General features: G+C 44.2%; 1 protein-coding gene across 2 annotated transcripts; it reads right to left on the bottom strand.

Moving 5' to 3' along the window:
- Window positions 1-77: 77 nt before the first annotated feature.
- Window positions 78-4256, bottom strand: LOC123131825 (disease resistance protein RPM1). Of its 2 annotated transcripts, none has more exons than XM_044551506.1 (2): window positions 3968-4256; window positions 78-3035 (listed from the first exon to the last, which is right to left on the bottom strand). In XM_044551506.1, exon 2 carries the CDS (start codon window positions 2945-2947, stop codon window positions 365-367), a length of 2583 nt encoding a protein of 860 aa, XP_044407441.1. In that variant the 5' UTR covers window positions 2948-3035; window positions 3968-4256; the 3' UTR covers window positions 78-364. The 2 variants fall into 2 exon arrangements, with proteins under 2 accessions (XP_044407441.1, XP_044407440.1); XM_044551505.1 differs by having other exon boundaries at window positions 78-3032.
- Window positions 4257-24372: the final 20116 nt, after the last annotated feature.

The raw sequence follows: 24372 nt of genomic DNA, 5'->3' as shown, positions 1-24372 counted from the left end.
ACAATTCGAGATTCATGATTGATTAGCCAGAATCAGATCTAAGAAAAAATCAACAACACATAACAGGACAGATAAAACTATCCCTATGAAACTCCGAATTTCCATGGCCCTGGAGGAGCCAAAATTTCAAATGCACGCATCACTTTTGCCTTACTAAATTATTACATCACACGGTACGTGGCTGAACGTATGTCAGCAAATGTAAACAGGGATAAACCAAGATGGGATAGCAGCATCAATGCCAGTCCCATGCATTATTATACAAGCCACCGGTTGCTGAGATAACTGAACAAAGACATATTAATACATAAAGGGTAGATAGGACATTATCTGGTATGACGTCAATCTTTATCAAATAGCTCCCTCAAGTCGAGTCTGCAGGGAGCTCGTCTCTCAGTTTAGATATTTCCGAAGCATTTGCAACCACGGGTCGTGCCTGTCCAATATACGCACTTCGGAGAACAATACGGCTCAATTTCGCCAACCTGTAGAGGCGTGGCGTTGGATCAACCACGAGCTGGGAATAATACAGCTCTAGTCGAACAAGTTCATCTCCATGCTTCGAGAAAAATGGAGATTCCAGAAAGCCTTGGGACAATCCCCCTACCAAAGTGAGCTTGTCGAGACGCTTTGGCAGTGTCAAATTATCCAGCTGTAGCACTTCCTCACAGTAACTGGCTCTTAATTCTAATCTTGAAAGGTGACGTAGCTTTGATATAGAGTCACACAATTGTGGACAGTAACTGCTCTTCACCTCAGTAATGAGAAGGAACCTCATCTGAGACAAATTCCCTAGTTTTGCAACAAAAACCTTATTGGCTCCAACTGTATGCAGAGATTGCAACTCCTGCAAATCCCACATGCCCTCAAATGGCACCATAGATTCATGACTTCTAAACCTACTCCATGTTTTATCCAGCATTTTGTAGATAAGTATGTGTCGCAGTCTCTTGAGTCTCTGGGACCCTCGAGGCAAACTCAGGCACTGTCCATCTCGAATACTCAATGTCTCTAAATTGTGAAGCTTGGTAACAGAACTTGGGAGTTTCTTCACATTGGTGCGATCAAGGCCCAAATACTTGATATTGAAAAGCTCCCCAACTGAATCTGGAATAGTGTCAATAGGCAAGCCTGATAATTCCAACACAGCAATGTACTTAGATTCCGAGGGAAACAATGGAGCTGATGATCTCACGGTGCTGTCAAATGCTATCAAGGAGCGAAGCCTGGCTGCTGGATGTATGCTTGATCCAAGGCCATTTTTGCATCGCAGCACCGACACACGACGAGAATCCAACCCCACATGTTGGTCTCTCACATGAGTGTCATCATAAGTTGTACTGAAACACTCCTTTTTAGACTGGGAAATGGCTAGTTCGCGCACAATATCATGCATCTGGACACGCCGAAGCCTACCAGATGAGTTCCTCTCTACAACATGAAGCATGCTTCGTTGGACGAGTTCTTCCAGATAACCTTCAGCAACTTCTTCCAAGAACAACGCTCCTGCTTGTGGAACAAACCCTTCTGAGATCCACAATCTAATCAATCTTTTTCTCTGGATCCAATAGTCTTCTGGGAACATTGCACAATACAAGAAACAACTCTTCAAATGGTTGGGCAGATACTTGTAGCTGAGGTTTAGTATTTTCTCCACATGGGATAGGTTCTCATTGTTGTGCAGCTCCCAATTAAGCTGCTCATAGAATAGCCTCCACACTCTAACATTGCGCACTTTAAGGGACAATATGCTCCCTATTGCCACTAGCGCTAGCGGCAAACCGCCACATTTATTCACAATGTCCTTACCACACTGGACTAGCTCTGTTGGGCAGATGTTGTTTTCAAACCTTGGGAAAGCTTTCCTGCAAAACAGACGCCATGCATCATCAGCCTCTAGAGGCTCTACTTTGATCTTACAGCCAGCCTCAGCCAGTTCAGCCACTTCAGCAACTTCCTCACTTCTTGTCGTGGTTATTGCTCTGCTACCCAAGCCATTATCGATAAGAACCTGTTGAATTTCCTGAAGATGTTGAGGTCTCCAGACATCATCCAGTACGATCAAGTACCGCTTTCCCCCCAGGATTTGCTTCAATTCAGCCTGCAGTTCTTCACTGCTCATCTTTTCCACTTTCTCTACAGTACTGTTCATATTAGAAGCATCAGATTCTTCCTTGAAATTTTTACGGAGTCCTCTCAACATGTTTCTCCAAATATCCTCCAGTATATATGACTGGGACACAGAAACCCATGCATGGCAATCAAACTTGGATGCCTCACTTTTGTACAAACTGTTGACTAGAGTGCTTTTTCCAATTCCTCCCATACCCCACAGAGCAATGAGCCGCCGTCCAGGACCACCTTCAAGAAGCAATGACTTGATCCAGATTTTTCGATCTTTATCAATTCCTACAAGCTCATCATCAGCAATCGAGTAATCTTGTCCAGGAGCATAATGACTGTCATATTCCGTTGCAAGAATATCATTACGCACACCACCTATTGGCTGAGTCCAGTCTTTATTTTCTTTGAGCTCTCTAAGCTGTTGCTTTATTCCACCAATTGCAGTAGCAATCTGATCTAATGTAAACAAAGATTGAGGTTTTTTGGCAATTTTCTTCATACAACACCACCATGATCCTTCCTGCACATTGTGTTTACCAACGACATAGATAAACTGATCCACAATGTCTTCCATATCATAGGCCAATTTTCGTGCTTGCCCTGTCCATGCTTCTATGACTCGATCAGTGCAGCCTTTCCTGCCGGTATCCTCAAGAAACGCGCGTATAAGCTCAAGTTGATTCCTTATCATTTTCATGTCATTTGGCAGTGCTGCCACGGCAGCAGATTTCCTTGCAAGTAATGGTATAGTGAAGTTGAACGTTTCTGCTGCCACGGCTGTGCCAATCTTTTGTATGACAAGAAGCAGAGCAGACTCCGCCATTTCTCACCATGCAGTGTATCTCTTCAATATTTCAGCAAAATAAAGCTGCAATTTTGAGTACCAGTTCCATACTTGCTCACTGAATCTGCTAAAGGAAATGGAAACAAATTAGATTGATTTCAGACTGGACTAGCGTGATGGTTGCCTGACAAAACAAAATATATAAGTTGCTTGATGGTCACCAAGACCGAATGAAACAAGGGGTCGAGTGTAACAGGATGCACACGATGCTACTAAAAGGAAACCGCTAGTCACTGTCTATTTGGTTGCAACATATTCAGGAGAGTGTCGATCTAATTAATCACATTGTATTGAAAGTGGAATGCTCAAGTTTAAATTAATAAGTTCCTCATTGGTACACGGTCTTTTACCGTACACTGGAATGCCGATAGCATCACCATTTTTGTAAAATCTGATGTATGATATTAAACGGTACTCCAAGAGAGGCGCCACATAAAAAATCCAAGGAGTACCCTAGTAAAAGGGTAAGATTAAGATTAAGACTAAGAAATCAAATCTGAACAACAGTTTCAAGGCTCTGTTCAGAACGTAGGACAGCAAAACAAAGGAATGCAAGAAGTCATAGGAATAGAGTGGAGTCGAAAGGGGAAACCTAAGGGATGCCAAAACATAGAATTAGGCTTTCCCTCCGATCTTGGTGAATGTGTTGTTTCCTATAAAAAAAACGTAGGAAAGTTTCCCTTTCCTGAAGAAAGGATACAGTTCATTCCTTTATCCCGAACGTCTTCAAAGAAAAAAATTCCGTAGGAAATCAAAACTGTACTATTCCTATAGGAAACCTGTGAACCGAACAGGGCCCAAAGGGTGATTTGGTACTTATTTTGTATCCACATCTTGTTGTGGTGATCCCAAAAAATAAATATTCCAAAACATTTGGATGGCTAACATGACAACAGGGTACCTACAGGTGCACCTAACCTACGTGCTGAATTCGCTGAATAACGAAACGGCACAGCAGGCATGAGGAACGCAGCGTACTACAAGGAGCGCTCAACGTACCAGTGCAGGAGGCACAGAAAGCTGTGCAGTGGACAAGGCGCCACCGGCAATTCTTCTGGCGAGATGAGGAGGACGCACAGGGGCCTGTGCTCTAGACTGGGACAAGAGCGTGTTTGGCAGCAGCACGTGGAGGGTTTTGGGGATGGGATAGAACGAGCTGGGAGAAGCTCCGACTGACCCGAAGCTCATTTCATTGAAGAAGAGAACTGGACAAGATTCTTTGCTTAAGCCTCTGGTTCCTGCTATTCCAGTACCATCCTCACAAGAAAAGGTAATGAAGAGGAGCAAGGGCGAAGGCACCTTCTTTGCTTGTTGCTGCATCATATGAATGGGGTGCTGCTAGCTTTACACTTCAGTTTCCTTTCTTTTGGTAAAGAAGGATTTGATTCTTCCTGTCTGATTTCCTTTTTCTTTTTTCTCTGGCGCGTTGTCAATCTACAATGTACTACCTACTTGACACTGTTCTTGAGGCACCAATTTTAAGCATTTTCTCTTACTCCTGAGATATGCAGATGACTAACCTCAAATAGCTCAGAAGTGATAGGTGCTCGGACTGTACTATGCAGAATCTAATACCGATCACAGCAGACATAGTAGGTTACTACAGCAAGTTACCTCAAACATGTGAGAAATTAGCTTAGTAATTATGAACAGCAAAAAAAAGGGTAAGATGCATGATTGCCTGTAGGAGAATATTATTTAATTAATTGCAAACTATAAACAGCATATCAGAGATTACATTACCATTCATCACTGTTTATACTACATATAAGAGAAAGACAAAAGGTGACTTTAAGCAATTTAACGGACTAAGGTGAGACTTTCTTGAAATTAACCGTAGATGGTAGAGTTTCAAATGTATTACAGACAAATTTTAATCAATTCAGCCAAAGTAGCAATGCCCCCACTAAACTGGGAAGAACAAAGTGCTTTACTGAACTCACATCACAATATCACATGACTGTACCGATCTGAAATCTTCTAATGCAATAGTTTATGATGCTGATGATGACAGAGCGGTCAGTAACTAATGCTGGATTGCCCTGAGTCAAACAAGCAACTTCAATATTTACTATTAACTCTTTTGGCTGAAGCGTGGTCCAAACAAGTTGACACCAGGGCAAGCGTGAAAGAATAACCTGAAGCGCTGCCAAACAAGATGCCTTGCTCGTGGCTTGAGTCAGCAACATCTCCCCAGCGTGGCCAATGGAAATCGGTTAAGAATGAGAAGCTGAGATGCTGCCAGCTTGAGTTGGACGAACAAAGCAATCTCCTGATCGTGTCAGAATGCCGCCAGGGAGGAAGCTGATTATGTTGGTGACTCACATCTTTTTTATACTTAACAATTGATCAATCGATACAGAAATTGATCAGCATGAATAATGTCAGCAACTGTATAACCAGAAATAATTTGAAGAGGAAATTGAAGGACATAAACTACTGAGAAAGGAAGAGGAGGACCTAGCCGGTGGTCTCCATGGAGTAAACTCGCAATACTTGTGTCGACATACCCTATCTTTCCTCTCTGGTGTTCGGTCAATATATCAGTACAGAACATTTGAAACATGCATGCATGATAAAGCACTGCTGCCATTGCTGGTCGAAACGCTTTCTATGCAGTAACAAATAGCTCCAGGAAGGCAAGTGTGTTCCAACAATCATTAGCTAAAATCAAATCTCCTGACCAAATACAACACGGAACATAATCAAATGGAAACAGAGAGAAGAGGCAGGCACGCGCACACACACACACGCACGCGCGCACACACACACACGCGCGCGCACATGCACACTCACACGCACGCACGCAATATAGAGGGTTGATCTTCGGGTGAAGCATACAAAAGGGAAGAACCTACATGGAAGAAGCCATTTCCTGCATCTCGGCAACCAGAGTACAAATCTAGGTACCTGTGGAACAATCAGTGTCATCAGTCAAACCATTTGTACTATTCATCCATGGAAAGACGTTGAAGTTATGCAACCTCACAACTTATAATGATTCAAACAGTAAATATTAACTCCGCCATAAGGAGATTGTACTAAAAAACAAAGTTGAATCATCTCGATATTGTTGGAAAAAACAGCAATGGAAACAGAGATTATCAATAGGTAATTTGTGATATAGTGGCACACTTTCAACTTCTACCTATAGCACATTCTTGAGTATCTTCGCCATCTTCTCTCACTAGAAGCTAAAAGACCAATTGTTCAAACCCCTACTTCAGAGGCAAATGCTAAACCATTTAGCTTATGAATTTAATTGAAATTTTGAAATATTCTTCATTATCATGGACATATGATGGGCTCATGTGGAGTAGAAAAGCAGAAGCATCAGGTTAGCTCATAGGCATATCTTTCAGAAATGTATGAGCTCGCTAGTCACCAACTAATTGAAATTAATCAAACTATCATGTAGAATCCTCAAGCAAGGGGTCTTACTAATTAAAACTTCCCTTCGGTACAAAATAGATTTCATCTTTTTTACACTGCATGGCATAAAAAACAAAGCTCTGAGCACTCCTTCAATCATATCATGTTACTAAAAATAAAAGTAGTAATTCATAATGAATGCACTTTTAATGATAAATCTAGTCTTATAACTTTGCCCATGTGTTCGGTACAAAGTCTCATATCATGACCCAATTGAAGAAATTAGACTGTACACAACCCATGGCTACAGCCTACAGTTGTTCAACTTTTAGGTTTCAGCTGTTATATTTCTATATCTTGAGAAAGAACTGCACTACAGCTATGCACTAGCACTATAGTTTTACCATTCTTGCATATGTCAATAGACAAGCAACAATCAAATTTAGTCCAATTATTATACAAAGAATTTGCCAACCTTGGATACAGAAGCAAAGCTTGTGACATAAACTAAACTAAACCAGACACCGCGAGAAATTTATTTCCAGATCATAACAATTACATAAACACCAAACAAGCATGGGAAGAAAACACTACAGAGCGCCATTGCTCTATGTTCAAGTCAACAAGCAGCAAAAGAATAATTGATACAACACTACTTACAGTTATTGGCTTAACATGAAAGGATGTGTGAAAGGCATTCCATCAACCAATTACAGACAAATAACTTGGTTTTGTTATACCGGCCGTGCAAAGGCACACCATTACCTGCGTCTTTTTACAGTTCATAACCATTACATAAAGCACCACCACGCGACTGTCCTAAAAATTTGTGAAGTTCTTTCTAGATGAGATTCAAACTAGTTTTATATGTAGTTGTCTCCAACAGTTATACATCTCGTCTTCTAGAAATAACTTCACAAGAATGTTGACTATACTGATGGGGGAATGTAGTAATTTCAAAAAATTTCCTACGCACACTCAAGATCATGGTGATGCATAGCAACGAGAGGGAGAGTGTTGTCTACGTACCCTCGTAGACCGAAAGCGGAAGCGTTAGCACAACGCGGTTGATGTAGTCGTACGTCTTCACGATCCGACCGATCCAAGTACCGAACGCACGGCACCTCCGAGTTCAGCACACATTCAGCTCGATGACGTCCCGCGAACTCCGATCCAGCAGAGCTTCACGGGAGAGTTCCGTCAGCACGACGGCGTGGTGACGGTGATGATGTTGCTACCGACACAGGGCTTCGCCTAAGCACCGCTACGATATGACCGAGGTGGAATATGGTGAAGGGGGGCACCGCACACGGCTAAGGAACGATCACGAAGATCAACTTGTGTGTCTAGAGGTGCCCCCTGCCCCTGTATATAAAGGAGCAAGGGGGGAGGCGGCCGGCCTAGGAGAAGGGCGCGCCAAGGGGGGAGTCCTACTCCCGGAGTAGGACTCCTCCTTTCCTTGTTGGAGTAGGAGAGAAGGAAAGATGACGAGAGGGAGAAGGAAAAGGGGGCTGCACCCCTTGTCCAATTCGGACCAGAGGAGGGGCGCAGGCCTCCTTCATTTTGGCCTCTCTCCTCTATTCCCGTATGGCCCAATAAGGCCCATATACTCCCCGGCGAATTCCTGTAACTCTCCGGTACTCCGAAAAATACCCGAATCACTCGGAACCTTTCTGAAGTCCGAATATAGTCGTCCAATATATCGATCTTTACGTCTCGACCATTTCGAGACTCCTCGTCATGTCCCCGATCTCATCCGGGACTCCGAACTCCTTCGGTGCATCAAAACACATAAACTCATAATATAACCGTCATCGAACTTTAAGCGTGCAGACCCTACGGGTTCGAGAATTATGTAGACATGACCGAGACACGTCTCCGGTCAATAACCAATAGCGGAACCTGGATGCTCATATTGGCTCCTACATATTCTACGAATATCTTTATCGGTCAAACCGCATAATAACATACGTTGTTCCCTTTATCATCGGTATGTTACTTGCCCAAGATTCGATCGTCGGTATTCCAATACCTAGTTCAATCTCGTTACCGGCGAGTCTCTTTACTCGTTCCGTAATACATTATCCCGCAACTAACTCATTAGTTGTAATGCTTGCAAGGCTTAAGTGATGTGCATTACCGAGAGGGCCCAGAGATACCTCTCCGACAATCGGAGTGACAAATCCTAATCTCGAAATATGCCAACCCAACAAGTACCTTCAGAGACACTTGTAGAGCACCTTTATAATCACCCAGTTACGTTGTGACGTTTGGTAGGACACAAAGTGTTCCTCTGGTAAACGGGAGTTGCATAATCTCATAGTCATAGGAACATGTATAAGTCATGAAGAAAGCAATAGCAACAAACTAAACGATCAAGTGCTATGCTAACGGAATGGGTCAAGTCAATCACATCATTCTCCTAATGATGCGATCCCGTTAATTAAATGACAACTCATGTCTATGGTTAGAAAACATAACCATCTTTGATCAACGAGTTAGTCAAGTAAAGGCATACTAGTGACACTTTGTTTATCTATGTATTCACACATGTATTATGTTTCCGGTTAATACAATTCTAGCATGAATAATAAACATTTATCATGATATAAGGAAATAAATAATAACTTTATTGTTGCCTATAGGGCATATTATGGATGCCGACGATCGAATCTCGGGCAAGTAACATACCGATGACAAAGGGAACAACGTATGTTGTTATGCGGTCTGACCGATAAAGATCTTCGTAGAATATGTAGGAGCCAATATGGGCATCCAGGTCTCGCTATTGGTTATTGACCGGAGACGTGTCTCGGTCATGTCTACATTGTTCTCGAACCGTAGGGTCCGCACGCTTAAGGTTTCGATGACAGTTATATTATGAGTTTATGAGTTTTGATGTACCGAAGGAGTTCGGAGTCCCGGATGAGATCGGGGACATGACGAGGAGTCTCGAAATGGTCGAGACATAAAGATCGATATATTGGACGACTATATTCGGACATCGGAAAGGTTCCGAGTGATTCGGGTATTTTTCGGAGTACCGGGTAGTTACGGGAGAAGTAATGGGCCTTGATGGGCTTTAGTGGGAAGAGGAAAAAGGCTGCTGCGCCCCCCTCCCCTCTAGTCCGAATTGGACTAGGGAAAAGGGGGCCGGCCACCTTTCCTACTCCTCCACTTCCTTTTCCCTTCCTCCCCTCTTGGTGGACTCCTACTAGGACTTGGAGTCCTAGTAGGACTCCACACCTGGCACGCCTAGCCTTGGCCGGCCTCCTCCTCCTCCATCCTTTATGTACAGGGGCAGGGGGCACCCCATAGACACACAAGTTAATCCACGTGATCGTTCCTTAGCCGTGTGCGGTGCCCCCTGCCACCATATTCCACCTCGGTCGTATTGTAGCGGTGCTTAGGCGAAGCCCTGTGACAGTAGAACATCAAGATCGTCACCACGCCGTCGTGCTGGCGGAACTCCTCCCCGAAGCTTTGCTGGATCAGAGCCCGGGGATCGTCATCGAGCTGTACGTGTGCTAAGAACTCGGAGGTGCCGGAGTAACGGTGCTTGGATCGGTCGGATCGGGAAGAAAACGTACGACTACTTTCTCTATGTTGTGTCAATGCTTCCGTTGCGATCTACAAGGGTACGTAGAACAGACTCTCCCCCTCGTTGCTATGCATCACCATGATCTTGCGTGTGCGTAGGAAATTTTTTTGAAATTACTACGTTCCCCAACAAGTTGATCTTCGTGATCGTTTCTTAGCCGTGTGCGGTGCCCCCCTCCACGATATTACACCTCGGTCATATTGTAGCGGTGCTTAGGCGAAGCCCTGCGACGATTGAACATCAAGATCGTCACCACGCCATCGTGCTGACGGAATTCCTCCCCGAAGCTTTGCTGGATCGGAGCCCGGGGAGCGTCATCGAGCTGAACGTGTGCCAAGAACTCGGAGGTGCCGGAGTAACGGTGCTTGGATCGGTTGGACCGGGAAGACGTACGACTACTTCCTCTATGTTGCATCAACGCTTCCGCTTCGGTCTACGGGGGTACGTAGACAACACTCTCCCCTCTCGTTGCTATGCATCACCATGATCTTGCGTGTGCGTAGGAAAATTTTGAAATTACTACGTTCCCCAACAAACAGAACAACAATTTATTCTCTTATTTAAATGAATAACTGTATTGCAATAAACATGATCAAATCATATTCATGCTCAATGCAAACACCAAATAACACTTATTTAGGTTCAACACTAATCCCGAAAGTATAGGGAGTGTGCGATGATGATCATATCAATCTTGGAACCACTTCCAACACACATCGTCACTTCACCCTTAACTAGTCTCTGTTCATTCTGCAACTCCCGTTTCGAGTTACTACTCTTAGCAACTGAACCAGTATCAAATACCGAGGGGTTGCTATGAACACTAGTAAAATACACATCAATAATCTGTATATCAAATATACATTTGTTCACTTTGCCATCCTTCTTATCCGCCAAATACTTGGGGCAGTTCCGCTTCCAGTGACCAGTCCCTTTGCAGTAGAAGCACTTAGTCTCAAGCTTAGGACCAGACTTGGGCTTCTTCACTTGAGCAGCAACTTGCTTGCCATTCTTATTGAAGTTCCCTTTCTTTCCCTTTGCCCTTTTCTTGAAACTAGTGGTCTTGTTAATCATCAACACTTGATGCTCTTTCTTGATTTCTACCTTCATCGATTTCATCATCATGAAAAGCTCGGGAATCGTTTTCATCATCTCTTGCATACTATAGTTCATCACGAAGTTCTACCAACTTGGTGATGGTGACTAGAGAATTCTATCAATCACTATTTTATCTGGAAGATTAACTCCCACTTGATTCAAGCGATTGTAGTACCCAGACAATCTGAACACATGCTCACTGCTTGAGCTATTCTTCTCCATCTTTTAGCTATAGAACTTTTTGGAGACTTCATATCTCTCAACTCGGGTATTTGCTTGAAATATTAACTTCAACTGCTGGAAGATCCATATGATCCATGACGTTCAAAATGTCTTTGAAGTCCCGATTCTAAGCTGTTAAGAATAATGCACTAAACTATCAAGTAGTCATCATATTGAGCTAGCCAAACGTTCATGACGTCTGCATCTGCTCCTGCAATAGGTCTGTCACCTAGCGGTGCATTAAGGACATAATTCTTCTATGCAGCAATGAGGATAAACCTCAGATCACGGATCCAATCCGCATCATTGCTACTAACATCTTTCAACTTAGTTTTCTCTAGAAACATATCAAAAATAAAAACAGGGGAGCTAAACGCGAGCTATTAATCTACAACATAGGTATGCTAATACTACTAGGACTAAGTTCATGATAAATTTAAGTTCAATTAATCATATTACTTAAGAACTCCCACTTAGAAAGACATCCCTCTAATCTTCTAAGTGATCACGTGATCCAAATCAACTAAACCATAACCGATCATCACGTGAAATGGAGTAGTTTTCAATGGTGAACATCACTATGTTCATCATATCTACTATATGATTCACGCTCGACCTTTCAGTCTTAGTGTTCCAAGGCCATATCTGCATATGCTAGGCTCGTCAAGTTTAACCTGAGTATTCTGCGTGTGCAAAACTAGCTTGCACCCGTTGTAGATGGACGTAGAGCTTATCACACCCGATCATCATGTGGTGTCTGGGCACGACGAACTTTGGCAACGGTGCATACTCAGAGAGAACACTTTTATCTTGAAATTTAGTGAGAGATCATCTTATAATGCTACCGTCAATCAAAGCAAGATAAGATGCATAAAAGATAAACATCACATGCAATCAATATAAGTGATATGATATGGCCATCATCATCTTGTACTTGTGATCTCCATCTCCGAAGTACCGTCATGATCACCATCGTTACCGGCGCGACACCTTGATCTCCATCGTAGCATCGTTGTCGTCTCGCCAATCTTATGCTTCCACGACTATCGCTACCGCTTAGTGATAAAGTAAAGCATTACAGCGTGATTGCATTGCATACAATAAAGCGACAACCATATGGCTCCAGCCAGTTGCCGATAACTCGGTTACAAAACATGATCATCTCATACAATAAAATTTAGCATCATGTCTTGACCATATCACATCACAACATGCCCTGCAAAAACAAGATAGACGTCCTCTACTTTGTTGTTGCAAGTTTTACGTGGCTGCTACAGGCTTAGCAAGAACCGTTCTTACCTACGCATCAAAACCACAACGATAGTTTGTTAAGTTGGTGATGTTTTAACCTTCGCAAGGACCGGGGATAGACACACTAGATTCAACTAAAGTTGGAGAAACTGACACCCGCCAGCCACCTGTGTGCAAAGCACGTCGGTAGAACCAATCTCGCGTAAGCGTACGCGTAATGTCGGTCCGGGTCGCTTCATCCAACAATACCGCCGAACCAAAGTATGACTTGCTGGTAAGCAGTATGACTTATATCGCCCACAACTCACTTGTGTTCTACTCGTGCATATAACATCAACGCATAAAACCTGGCTCGGATGCCACTGATGGGGAACGTAGTAATTTCAAAAAAATTCCTACGCACACTCAAGATCATGGTGATGCATAGCAACGAGAGGAGAGAGTGTTGTCTATGTACCCTCGTAGACCGAAAGCGGAAGCATTAGCATAACATGGTTGATGTAGTCGCACGTCTTTACGATCCGACCGATCCAAGTACCGAATGCACGACACCTCTGAGTTCAGCACACGTTCAGCTCGATGACGTCCCGCGAACTCCGATCCAGCAGAGCTTCACGGGAGAGTTCCGTCAGCACAACGGCGTGGTGACGGTGATGATGTTGCTACCGATGCAGGGCTTCGCCTAAGCACCGCTACGATATGACCGAGGTGGAATATGGTGGAGGGGGGCACCGCACACGGCTAAGGAACGATCATGAAGATCAACTTGTGTGTCTAGAGGTGCCCCCCTGCCCCTGTATATAAAGGAGCAAGGGGGAGGCGGCCGGCCTAGGAGAAGGGCGCGCCAAGGGGGGAGTCCTAATCCTACCGGGAGTAGGACTCCTCCTTTCCTTGTTGGAGTAGGAGAGAAGGAAAGAGGAGGAGAGGGAGAAGGAAAAGGGGGTTGCACCCTTTGTCCAATTCGGACCAGAGGGGGGGCGCAGGCCTCCTTCCTTTTGGCTTCTCTCCTCTATTCCCGTATGGCCCAATAAGGCCCATATACTCCCCGGCGAATTCCCGTAACTCTCCAGTACTCCAAAAAATACCCGAATCACTCGGAACCTTTCCGAAGTCCGAATATAGTCGTCCAATATATCGATCTTTACGTCTCGACCATTTCGAGACTCCTCGTCATGTCCCCGATCTCATCCGGGACTCCGAACTCCTTCGTTACATCAAAACACATAAACTCATAATATAACCGTCATCGAACTTTAAGTGTGCGGACCCTACGGGTTCGAGAACTATGTAGACATGACCGAGACACGTCTCCGGTCAATAACCAATAGCGGAACCTGGATGCTCATATTGGCTCCTACATATTCTACGAAGATCTTTATCGGTCAAACCGCATAACATACGTTGTTCCCTTTGTCATCGGTATATTACTTGCCCGAGATTCGATCGTCGGTATTCCAATACCTAGTTCAATCTCGTTACCGGCAAGTCTCTTTACTCGTTCCGTAATACATTATCCCGCAACTAACTCATTAGTTGCAATGCTTGCAAGGCTTAAGTGATGTGCATTACCGAGAGGGCCCAGAGATACCTCCCCGGCAATCGAAGTGACAAATCACAATCTTAAAATACGCCAACCCAACAAGTACCTTCAGAGACACCTGTAGAGTACCTTTATAATCACCCAGTTACGTTGTGATGTTTGGTAGCACACAAAGTGTTCCTCTGATAAACGAGAGTTGCATAATCTCATAGTCATAGGAACATGTATAAGTCATGAAGAAAGCAATAGCAACAAACTAAACGATCAAGTGCTATGCTAACGGAATGGGTCAAGTCAATCACATCATTCTCCTAATGATGTGATCCCGTTAATCAAATGACAACTCATGTCTATGGTTAGGAAACATAACCATCTTTGATCAAGGAGCTAGTCAAGTAGAGGCATACTAGTGACACTCTGTTTGTCTATGTATTCACACATGTATTATGTTTCCGGTTAATACAATTTTAGCATGAATAATAAACATTTATCATGATATAAGGAAATAAATAATAACTTTATTATTGCCTCTAGGGCATATTTCCTTCATATACTTCACCTTTATACTCCCTTCGTCCCAAAATTCTTGTCTTAAATTTGTCTAAATACGGATGAATCTAATACTAAAACATGACTTGATACATCTGTAAAACGTGACTTGATACATCTGTATTTAGACAAATCTAAGACAAGAATATTGAGACGGAGGGAGTATTAAATTTCACAAGTTCCCCAAAGTGGTGCATATGAGTGTCGGTGAATCGTATAATTATGCCTCAAAAAAAAGGACGTGGCTAGCGGGCGCCCGAGCGCCCGCTGGTGGGAACGAGCGCTCTTCCAAATATGGAAGGAGCAGCCGACGCGCCTTATGTGATCCACCAAGAAAAGGAATCTTGTCCGCACGTTCATTTATTTGGGTGTTCAAAAAAATTAAAAAACTGTAACTTTTGATTGAAGCGTCCAAATTCAGTTTCGTTTTCACATCCCGGTTTCTCGCAACGAGTTCTTCAAAACTAGATCTCATATCGATAGGTTTCGTCAAACTTTTTTTCGAGGCAACTTTGGGTCCGATGGAGGCAACTTTAGTGCTATAGGAAGGCAACTTCATTTTTTTCCTAGTATGACTACCTATTAGGTTGGTTAGTGTAAAAAAAAGAGAAAATCACACAAAATATGAGGCACCTTTAGTGCTACATATAAGGAACTTCATTGCACTACGTGTATCAATGAATTTTTCTAACATTATCACAACTTGGCTACCATAGCTGCTCAGTTGCCTACCCTGGATGTTTAGTTGGCTATCATTGATGTCCAATTGCCTACAATACTATGAAACTGACCTACCATTGATGTCTAGTTACCTTCTATTGGTAATTAGTTACCTACCATTGCTTCTCTGTTGTCTAACTTTGTAATTAGTTCACTACAATATTATGGCATTGCTTATCATTGCTTTTTTTTCTAAGTTGCTTAGAAACACTATGAAGTTGCCTATCAGAGATGCTCAGTTGACTGCCATTACTATTTCAGTTGCCTAATATTAAAAAGTTGCCTGTCAATGTTGCTAAGTTTCCTATATATGAAACTAAGTTGTTTACCATATCGAACAGGTATTTTATACAACATAGGATAATGTTAGACTACTCACTAATCATGATAGGCAACTTAGGACAGGCTACCTCAGAAAGTAAGTTTCCTATAGCACTATCAATATGGAGATGAAGCTAGTTATGATAGAATACTTGCTGGTTGTGGTAGAAAACTTTGAGATTGTTATGCGCTCGAGCGGTACACAAAAAGAGTTAGCAACTTTTGGGGTGTATTTATACGACTACAGTGCACTCACCAAACAACTCATGTGTACTCTGAGTTGGTATCTAGAAAAAAGCAACCACATGTGGAAAAGTCTAAGTTCACCATTGATGGGGCTATTGGAGGCAAACAAGAACAATAACTTTAAGATCGTTATGCACCCGAGTATCACACAAAAAAAGTTAGCAACTTTTAGGATGTTTTGTGCAACTCCAATGTATTCAACAAGCAACTCATGTGTGTTTTCCATTATTATATCCAGAGATTCAAATTGTTTTTGCTGGCAACTAGTGCCAAACACTGGTAGAAAACGAGGCTTCCATACGCCCCCATTAGTCCCCAAAACAATCGAACCGCGACCAAAGGGGTCTTTAGTCGCGGTTCGGGAGAAGACCCGCGACCAACTACCTGGGCCCAGCGCGCTCGGTCGACAGCTGGCGGACGGGAGGGGCTTTAGTCCCGGTTGGCGTGGCCAACCGGGACTAAAGGTCCTAGAAGGCCTTTAGTCGCGGTTGGCCAGGCCAACCGGGACTAAAGCCCATCCAGCTGGCGGACGGGAGGGGCTTTAGTCCCGGTTGGCCTGGCCAACCGCGACTAAAGGCCCATCCCTATATATACTCAGCTCACTTCACTTCACTCGGCTCACTTCACAATTTTCAGAAGGTGGTGGTGGGGTGGTGGTGGGTTTGCTTTTGGTTTCTCCTATGCACACAAGGTGTTTGATGAAATGCCCGAGAGCCTGAAACAAGCCACACTTGAGCTTTCTCATTTATTTTTCCTCCGCGATCGCGGTTAGCAACTCGAACCTTTCATGTGTCATTGATAAAATACGCATGTGTGTAGTTCATTGTTTAATTTGTATTATTTCTAGCTAGTTAGTTTAACAAATGCATGATGGTTAATTATATACTTTATATAATAATAATGCAGATGAATCGGCAATGGATGTACGGTTCCCGACTCTCCGGCGAGTTCACTACGGGTTTGAAAGATTTCCTCGTAGTGGCAAATGCGAACAAGCAGCAAGGTTTTATTATCTGTCCATGTGCTGTCTGTAAGAATGAGAAGGGTTACTCCTCCTCAAGAAGAGTTCACATGGACCTGCTTAAGCATGGTTTCATGCCAAGCTATTATTGTTGGACCAAGCATGGAGAAAGAGGGGTTAGAATGGAAGAAGATGAAGAAGGGGATGATATCGATGACAACTATCGTGATCTTTTCGGTGATACTTTCATGGAGGATGATGCTGAAGGTGTGGAAGGGTTAGGTGAAGGTGAAGAAGAGGCACATGATGAGCCCGCTGATGATCTTGGTCGGACCATTGCTGATGCACGGAGACGCTGCGAAACTGACAAGGAGAGGGAGAATTTGGATCGCATGTTAGAGGATCACAAAAAGTCGTTGTATCCAGGATGCGATAATAGTCTGAAAAAGCTGGGCTGCACACTGGATTTGCTAAAATGGAAGGCACAGGAAGGTGTAGGTGACTCATCATTTGAAAATTTGCTGAAAATATTGAAGAATATGTTGCCGAAGAATAATGAGTTGCCCGCCAGTACGTACGAAGCAAAGAAGGTTGTCTGCCCTCTAGGTTTAGAGGTTCAGAAGATACATGCATGCATTAATGACTGCATCCTCTACCGCGGTGAATACGAGAATTTGAATGAATGCCCTGTATGCACTGCATTGCGTTATAAGATCAGAGGCGATGACCCTGGTGACGATGTTGAGGGCGAGAAACCCAGGAAGAGGGTTCCCGCCAAGGTGATGTGGTATGCTCCTATAATACCACGGGTGAAACGTCTGTTCATGAACGAAAAGCATGCCAAGTTGTTGCGATGGCACAAAGAGGACCGTTTGTCCGACGGGCAGTCGAGACACACCGCTGATGGAACGCAATGGAGAAAGATCGACAGAGTTTTCAAAGATTTTGCAGCTGACGCAAGGAACTTAAGATTTGGTCTAAATACTGATGGCATTAATCCTTTTGGCGAGCAGAGCTCCAACCATAGCACCTGGCCCGTGACTCTATGCATCTACAACCTTCCTCCTTGGTTGTGCATGAAGCGGAAGTTCATTATGATGCCAATTCTCATCCAAGGCCCTAAGCAACCCGGTAACGACATCGATGTGTACCTAAGGCCATTAGTTGAAGAACTTTTACAGTTGTGGGCGAAACCTGGTGTACGTGTCTGGGATGAGCACAAAGGAGAGGAATTTGACCTACGAGCGTTGCTTTTTGTAACCATCAACGATTGGCCTGCTCTCAGTAACCTTTCGGGACAGAAAAATAAGGGATACAATGCATGCACGCACTGCTTACATGAGACTGAAAGTGTACGTTTGGTTAATTGTAAGAAGAACGTGTACCTGGGTCATCGTCGATTTCTTCCCCGAAATCATAACGTAAGAAAGAAAGGCAAGCATTTCAACGGGAAGGCAGATCACCGGCCGAAGCCTGCGGAACGTACTGGTGCTGAGATATTTGATATGGTCAAGGATTTGAAAGTCATCTTTGGAAAGGGTCCTGGCGGACAATCAGTTCCGCGGGGAGTTGACGGGCACGCACCCATGTGGAAGAAGAAATCTATATTTTGGGAGCTAGAATATTGGAAAGTCCTAGATGTCCGCTCTGCAATCGACGTGATGCATGTTACGAAGAATATTTGCGTGAACCTGCTAAGCTTCTTGGGCGTGTATGGGAAGACAAATGATACAAAGGAAGCACGGCAGGACCAGCAACTTTTGAAAGACCCAGATGACCGGCATCCGGAATGGTTTCAAGGTCGTGCCAGCTACGCTCTTACCAAAGAAGAGAAGGTCATTTTTTTGAATGCCTGAGCAGTATGAAGGTCCCGTCTGGCTTCTCGTCGAATATAAAGGGAATAATAAACATGCCGGAGAAAAAGTTCCAAAACCTGAAGTCTCACGACTGCCACGTGATTATGACGCAATTGCTTCCGATTGCTTTGGGGGGGCTCCTACCGGAAAATGTTCGAGTAGCCATTGTGAAGCTATGTGCATTCCTCAATGCAATCTCTCAGAAGGTAATCAATCCAGAAGATCTACCACGGTTACAGAACGATGTGGTCCAATGCCTTGTCAGTTTCGAGTTGGTGTTCCCACCATCCTTCTTCAATATTATGACGCACCTCCTGGTCCACCTAGTCGAAGAGATTTCCATTCTCGGTCCTGTATTTCTACACAATATGTTCCCCTTTGAGAGGTTCATGGGAGTATTAAAGAAATATGTTCGTAACCGTGCTAGGCCAGAAGGAAGCATCTCCAAGGGCCATCAAAATGAGGAGGTAATTGAGTTCTGTATTGACTATGTTCCTGACCTTAAGCCGATTGGTATTCCTCAATCGCGGCACGAGGGGAGACTAAGTGGAAAAGGCAAGATCGGAAGGGATACCACGATATGTATGGACGGTCATTCTATGACTGAAGCACACCACACAGTTCTGCAAAATTCCAGCTTGGTGGCTCCGTACTTCGAGCAATACAAGAATATTTTACGCTCGGACAACCCGGGGAAGCCTGAATCCTGGATTAGAAAGGCCCACATGGAGACTTTCGGCAGTTGGTTGCGAAAACATTTAATGAATGACAATGATGTTGGAGATCAGCTGTACATGTTGGCCAAGAAACCATCTTCGACTATAACGACTTTCCAAGGGTACGAGATAAATGGGAATACATTTTACACCATCGCCCAAGATAAAAAGAGCACCAACCAAAACAGTGGTGTCCGCTTTGATGCAGCAACCGAGAATGGGCAAAAGGTCACATATTATGGTTACATAGAGGAGATATGGGAACTTGACTATGGACCCTCCTTTAAGGTCCCTTTGTTCCGGTGCAAATGGTTCAAGCTAACAGGAGGTGGGGTAAAGGTGGACGAGCAATACGGAATGACAATGGTGGATTTCAACAATCTTGGTTACCTTGACGAACCATTCGTCCTTGCCAAAGATGTCGCTCAGGTTTTTTATTTGAAGGACATGAGTAGCAAACCGAGGAAACGGAAAGATAAGAAAACGATCAGTACATCATGCGATGATCCAAAGAAGAAAAACAAGAAAAAGGAAGAAACAAACAGAAGAAAAAAACAGAAGAAAAAAGGAAGAAAAAAACAGAAGAAAAACAAGAATTTAAAATGAATTAGTTTTATTTTCTGATTTTTTTGATATATAATTGTATTTTTAAGATTTTAAAATGAATTAGAAACAAAATAATATAAACTTTAATAAAATAAAATAATTATCATAAATTAAAATAAATAAGTAATTATCATAAAGTAAAAATAAATAAGTAATTAGAAACAAAATAAAATAAAATAAATAAGTTTTTTGTTGTAAGTAGAAACAAAACAAAATAAATAAAGCAAAAATGAAAACAAAAAACAGGCAAAAAATAAAGAATATGCCACCTACTGGGCCACCACGGCCTGAATACGACTAGAAACCCATTAATGGGCCAGGATTCAGGCCCGCAGAAGGCCCAGTAGGCCCACAGGCTCATAGTAACAGAATAGGCCCGTAAGCCTGCATTCGAGAGGAGCTCGAAGTGGTGAGCGCAGCCGCGCTTATAAACCACTGTCGAAGCCTCTCGGCTAGCGAGGTGGGACTAAACATCCCACCGCACCGCACCAGTTCAGCACAGACCCTTTAGTCCCGGCTGGGGAGGCGGACCGCGACTAAAGGGTACCCTTTAGTCGCGGTTGTTGTCCCCAACCGCGACTAAAGGGTCTTTCTGCGCGGGAAAGGAAGCGGCGCCAAAACCCTTTAGTCCCGGTTGGGGAGAGGGACCGCGACTAAAGGGTACCCTTTAGTCACGGTTGTTGTCCCCAACCGCGACTAAAGGGTCTTTCTGCGCGGGAAAGGAAGCGGCGCCAAAACCCTTTAGTCGCGGTTGGGGAGGGGGACCGCGACTAAAGGGTACCTTTAGTCGCGGTCCTCCTCCCCAACCGCGACTAAAGGTGCGTCTATATATACTGCACTTAGCAGTTTTGCCGCGGCATTCTCCTCTGTCTCCCCAACGCCGATCGACGCCGACGCCGACGCCCCCGTCGCCAACGCCGACGCCGAAGCCCTGCCCCGACGCCGACGCCGAAGCCCTGCGCGCCGCCGCCCCCGTCCCCAGTGAGCGCCGCCTCCGCCCGTGCCTGCCCTTGCTCGCCGCCCGTGCCCTGCGCGCGCCCTTGCCCGCCGCCCTGCCGCTCGCCGCCCGACGCCCTGCCGCCCGCCGCCCGACGCCCTCCGCCCGCCGCCCGACGCCCTCCGCCCGCCGCCCGACGCCCTGCCGCCCGCCGCCCTGCCTGCCGTCCTCCGCCTCCCCAGAAGAAAAAACAAAAAAAGGAGGAAGAAGAAAAGAAAGAAGAAAAAAGGAAGAAGAAAAAACAAGAAAGAAAAGGAAGAAGAAAAAAATGAAAACCAAATAAAAACCAAATGAAAACCAAAAGAAAGAAGAAAGAAAAGGAAGAAGAAAAAAGAAGAAGAAAGGAAGAAGAAAGGAAGAAGAAGAAAGAAAGTAAAAAGAAAAGGAAAGAAGAAGAAAGAAAGAATAGAAAGGAAGAACAAGAAAGGAAAGAAGAAGAAAGAAGAAAGAAAGAAAAAGAAAGAAAGAAAAAGAAAAGGAAGAAGAAGAAAGAAAGAAGAAAGGAAGAAGAAGAAAGGAAGAAGAAAGAAAGAGAAGAAGAAGAAGAAGAAAGAAAGAAGAAAGGAAAAAGGAAGAAGAAAAAACTCAAGAAAAACAAAAGAAAACAAAAAACAGAAGAAAAACAAAGGAAGACGAAAAAAAACAAAAGAAAACAAAAAACAAACAGAAGAAAAAACAAAAAAAAGGAGGAAGAAGAAAAGAAAGAAGAAAAAAAGGAAGAAGAAAAACAAGAAAGAAAAAGGAAGAAGAAAAAAATGAAAACCAAATAAAAACCAAATGAAAACCAAAAGAAAGAAGAAAGAAAAAGGAAGAAGAAAAAAAGAAGAAGAAAGGAAGAAGAAGAAAGAAAGTAAAAAGAAAAAGGAAAGAAGAAGAAAGAAAGAATAGAAAGGAAGAAGAAGAAAGGAAGAAGAAGAAAGAAAGAAGAAGAAAGAAGAAGAAGAAGAAAGAAAAAGAAAAGGAAGAAGAAGAAAGAAAGAAGAAAGGAAGAAGAAGAAAGGAAGAAGAAGAAAGAAAGAAAGAAGAAGAAAGGAAAAAGGAAGAAGAAGAAAGGAAGAAGAAGAAAGAGGAAGAAGAAAGGAAGAAGAAGAAAAAAAGAATTTTTACATAAAGAATCTTATTTTTTAATTCCTCCTCCTCTATGTCCCCTTAATCTTATTTTTTAATTCCTTTATACTTAAAGAATTTTTACTACATGCAGGAGTGACATATGGCGGACGACAGAACCGAGCCGCTTAGGGATCCGGAGGCTGAACGTTATTTAATGGACATCATCAACAACGAGATTCCTTATATGCTGGGCTCAGAATATGAGCAACAAGAGGATGTAGTCTCTTATTATATGAACCTTGACGGTGACGATGATCGAGAAGGTGAAGGAACGGACATTGTCGACGGAGGTCAACCGTCAACAACCGACGATCTCCAATTGCAAGTAGCAACCACCTCCGGCGAGGTATATATATACATTGAGAGCCTCTCGTGATACAAACTTACTGAAATGTGAATACATATGTATTAACGCGCGCGACTCTCTTTCTTTTTTTAGCCCTCCGGATCGAGTACGACAAAGCAGCGTGGCAAATCCAAGGCGATGAAAACAGGAGAAACATATGCCATTGAGTCTGTCAGTGAAACCGGCAAGCCCCTACAGCACACCTCAAAGTTTGTCAACCAATGCGGAGTCGTTGTTAGAGACAACGTCCCGATCACCGTCCAGGAATGGAAAGAGCCAAAGAAGGCACGTCTTGGTTTCAGTTTTGTCGACAAGAGAACGAAAAAGGATTGCTGGAGAAAGCTTATGGAACATTTCATTCTACCTCCGGAATACAACAAAGTCGATGAATTCGGTAACGAGGTTCCGGGTGGACGTCAGAGGAGGAGGCTAGTTAAAGAGTTCGCTCTTCAGAAGATGGCCGATGCATTCCGGAACTTCAAGAAAAATTTAACCCGTGACTATGTCAACAAGGGCAAGACTCCGGATTTCAATGGACAATATGAGAAACTGAAAGATGATTGGCCAGAATTTGTGAGGCAAAAGCAATCGGACCATTTCAAGGAAATATCGAAAAAAAATAAGGATAATGCGGCTAAGAAAAAGTACCATCATATTATGGGGCCAGGAGGATACCGCCTTGCGGACCCTAGGTGGCAGAAGATGGAGGAGGACCTGAGGGTGCGAGGAATCCCTCTAGGTACAGAGGGATGGGACCCAAGGGCCAAAAGCTGGTGGTACGGGCATGGGGGATCGCTAGACCCGGAGACAGGGGTGTGTGTTCACTGGCATCGACACTTTGCTCCGACCCAAGCCCTTATTGACGCAATGACCCAAGCTCAATCGGGCTTGATCAAGTTCAACAAAGAGAAAGACGCACTGACTTTAGCCCTCGGGAATGATGAACACGGAGGACGTGTACGAGGCAAAGGCAAAGTTTCGTGGAAGGTAGGGTTTTCCCAGGACAATGACCCGTACGGTTACAGAAGCCGTAAGAGAAAGACGGACTGGGATGCAGATCTTATGACGAAGTTTGCATCGGAACTCCATGAGTTGAAGCAGACCGTGCATGAACTATTGAAAGAAAAATCGGCTGCAGGGCCGCATGAAGATCATGAAGCGGATTGCGGAAGCCAGCAGCGGAGAAGCAGCGTGGCTTCCACGGATGCCCTGCCTGGTGCTAGTGCACCGATGATCGAGATTCGTGCACCGGAGCCTCACTACCCCGTGGATGATGTAAAGAAGATGAAAGACTGTGATCTGCATTATCCCGTGGGGAACGTTTCCACGAAGGTAGCTAGCGGCAGTGCTTTACCCTGTAAACCTGGAGCACTCCACCACAACAACCCCATTCCATATGGCTATGCTTGTGTCACGGTGGAAGACATAGTCCAAGGGTTTGAGGACCTGGAGATTGACAAACCTACACCCGAAGGGGATAGCAGACTTGGAGATGTCAAGCGCCAGTTCATTCTATGGAAAAAGAAGTACATAGTGTTTCCAGACGAGGCGCCAAGGCTAGCAAGTCCACCCCCCTCCGATGGTGGTGGTGGTGGTGGCGGTGGTGGCGGTGGTGGTGGTCGTGGTGGTTCACCTACACCTCCTTCACGCCATTCGACGCCGTCCCCCGATCCACAACCTCCGGCGGGTACGACGCCCCCCAATCCTCCTTCGGCGGGTACGACGCCCCCCAATCCACCTCCGGCGGGTACGACGCCCCCCAATCCTCCTCCGGCGGGTACGACGCCCCCCAATCCACCTCCGGCAAAGAAGCAGAAGCAGGCGGACAGCAAGGAAACCTGCTCCTGGACTATTAACCCAGACCCTTATGTACCTAAGACCACAAGGGTACC

The sequence above is a fragment of the Triticum aestivum genome, chromosome 6A (genome assembly GCF_018294505.1).
Source record: "Triticum aestivum cultivar Chinese Spring chromosome 6A, IWGSC CS RefSeq v2.1, whole genome shotgun sequence".
Taxonomy (NCBI): domain Eukaryota; kingdom Viridiplantae; phylum Streptophyta; class Magnoliopsida; order Poales; family Poaceae; genus Triticum; species Triticum aestivum.
Note: the sequence above shows the minus strand (reverse complement) of the source record. Positions and strands in the feature narration are given on the sequence as shown.

What these genes read in the sequence shown, in the direction of transcription:
- LOC123131825 (XM_044551506.1), bottom strand. Translation starts at nt 2,947, where the DNA reads ATGGCGGAGTCTGCTCTGCTTCTTGTCATACAAAAGATTGGCACAGCC.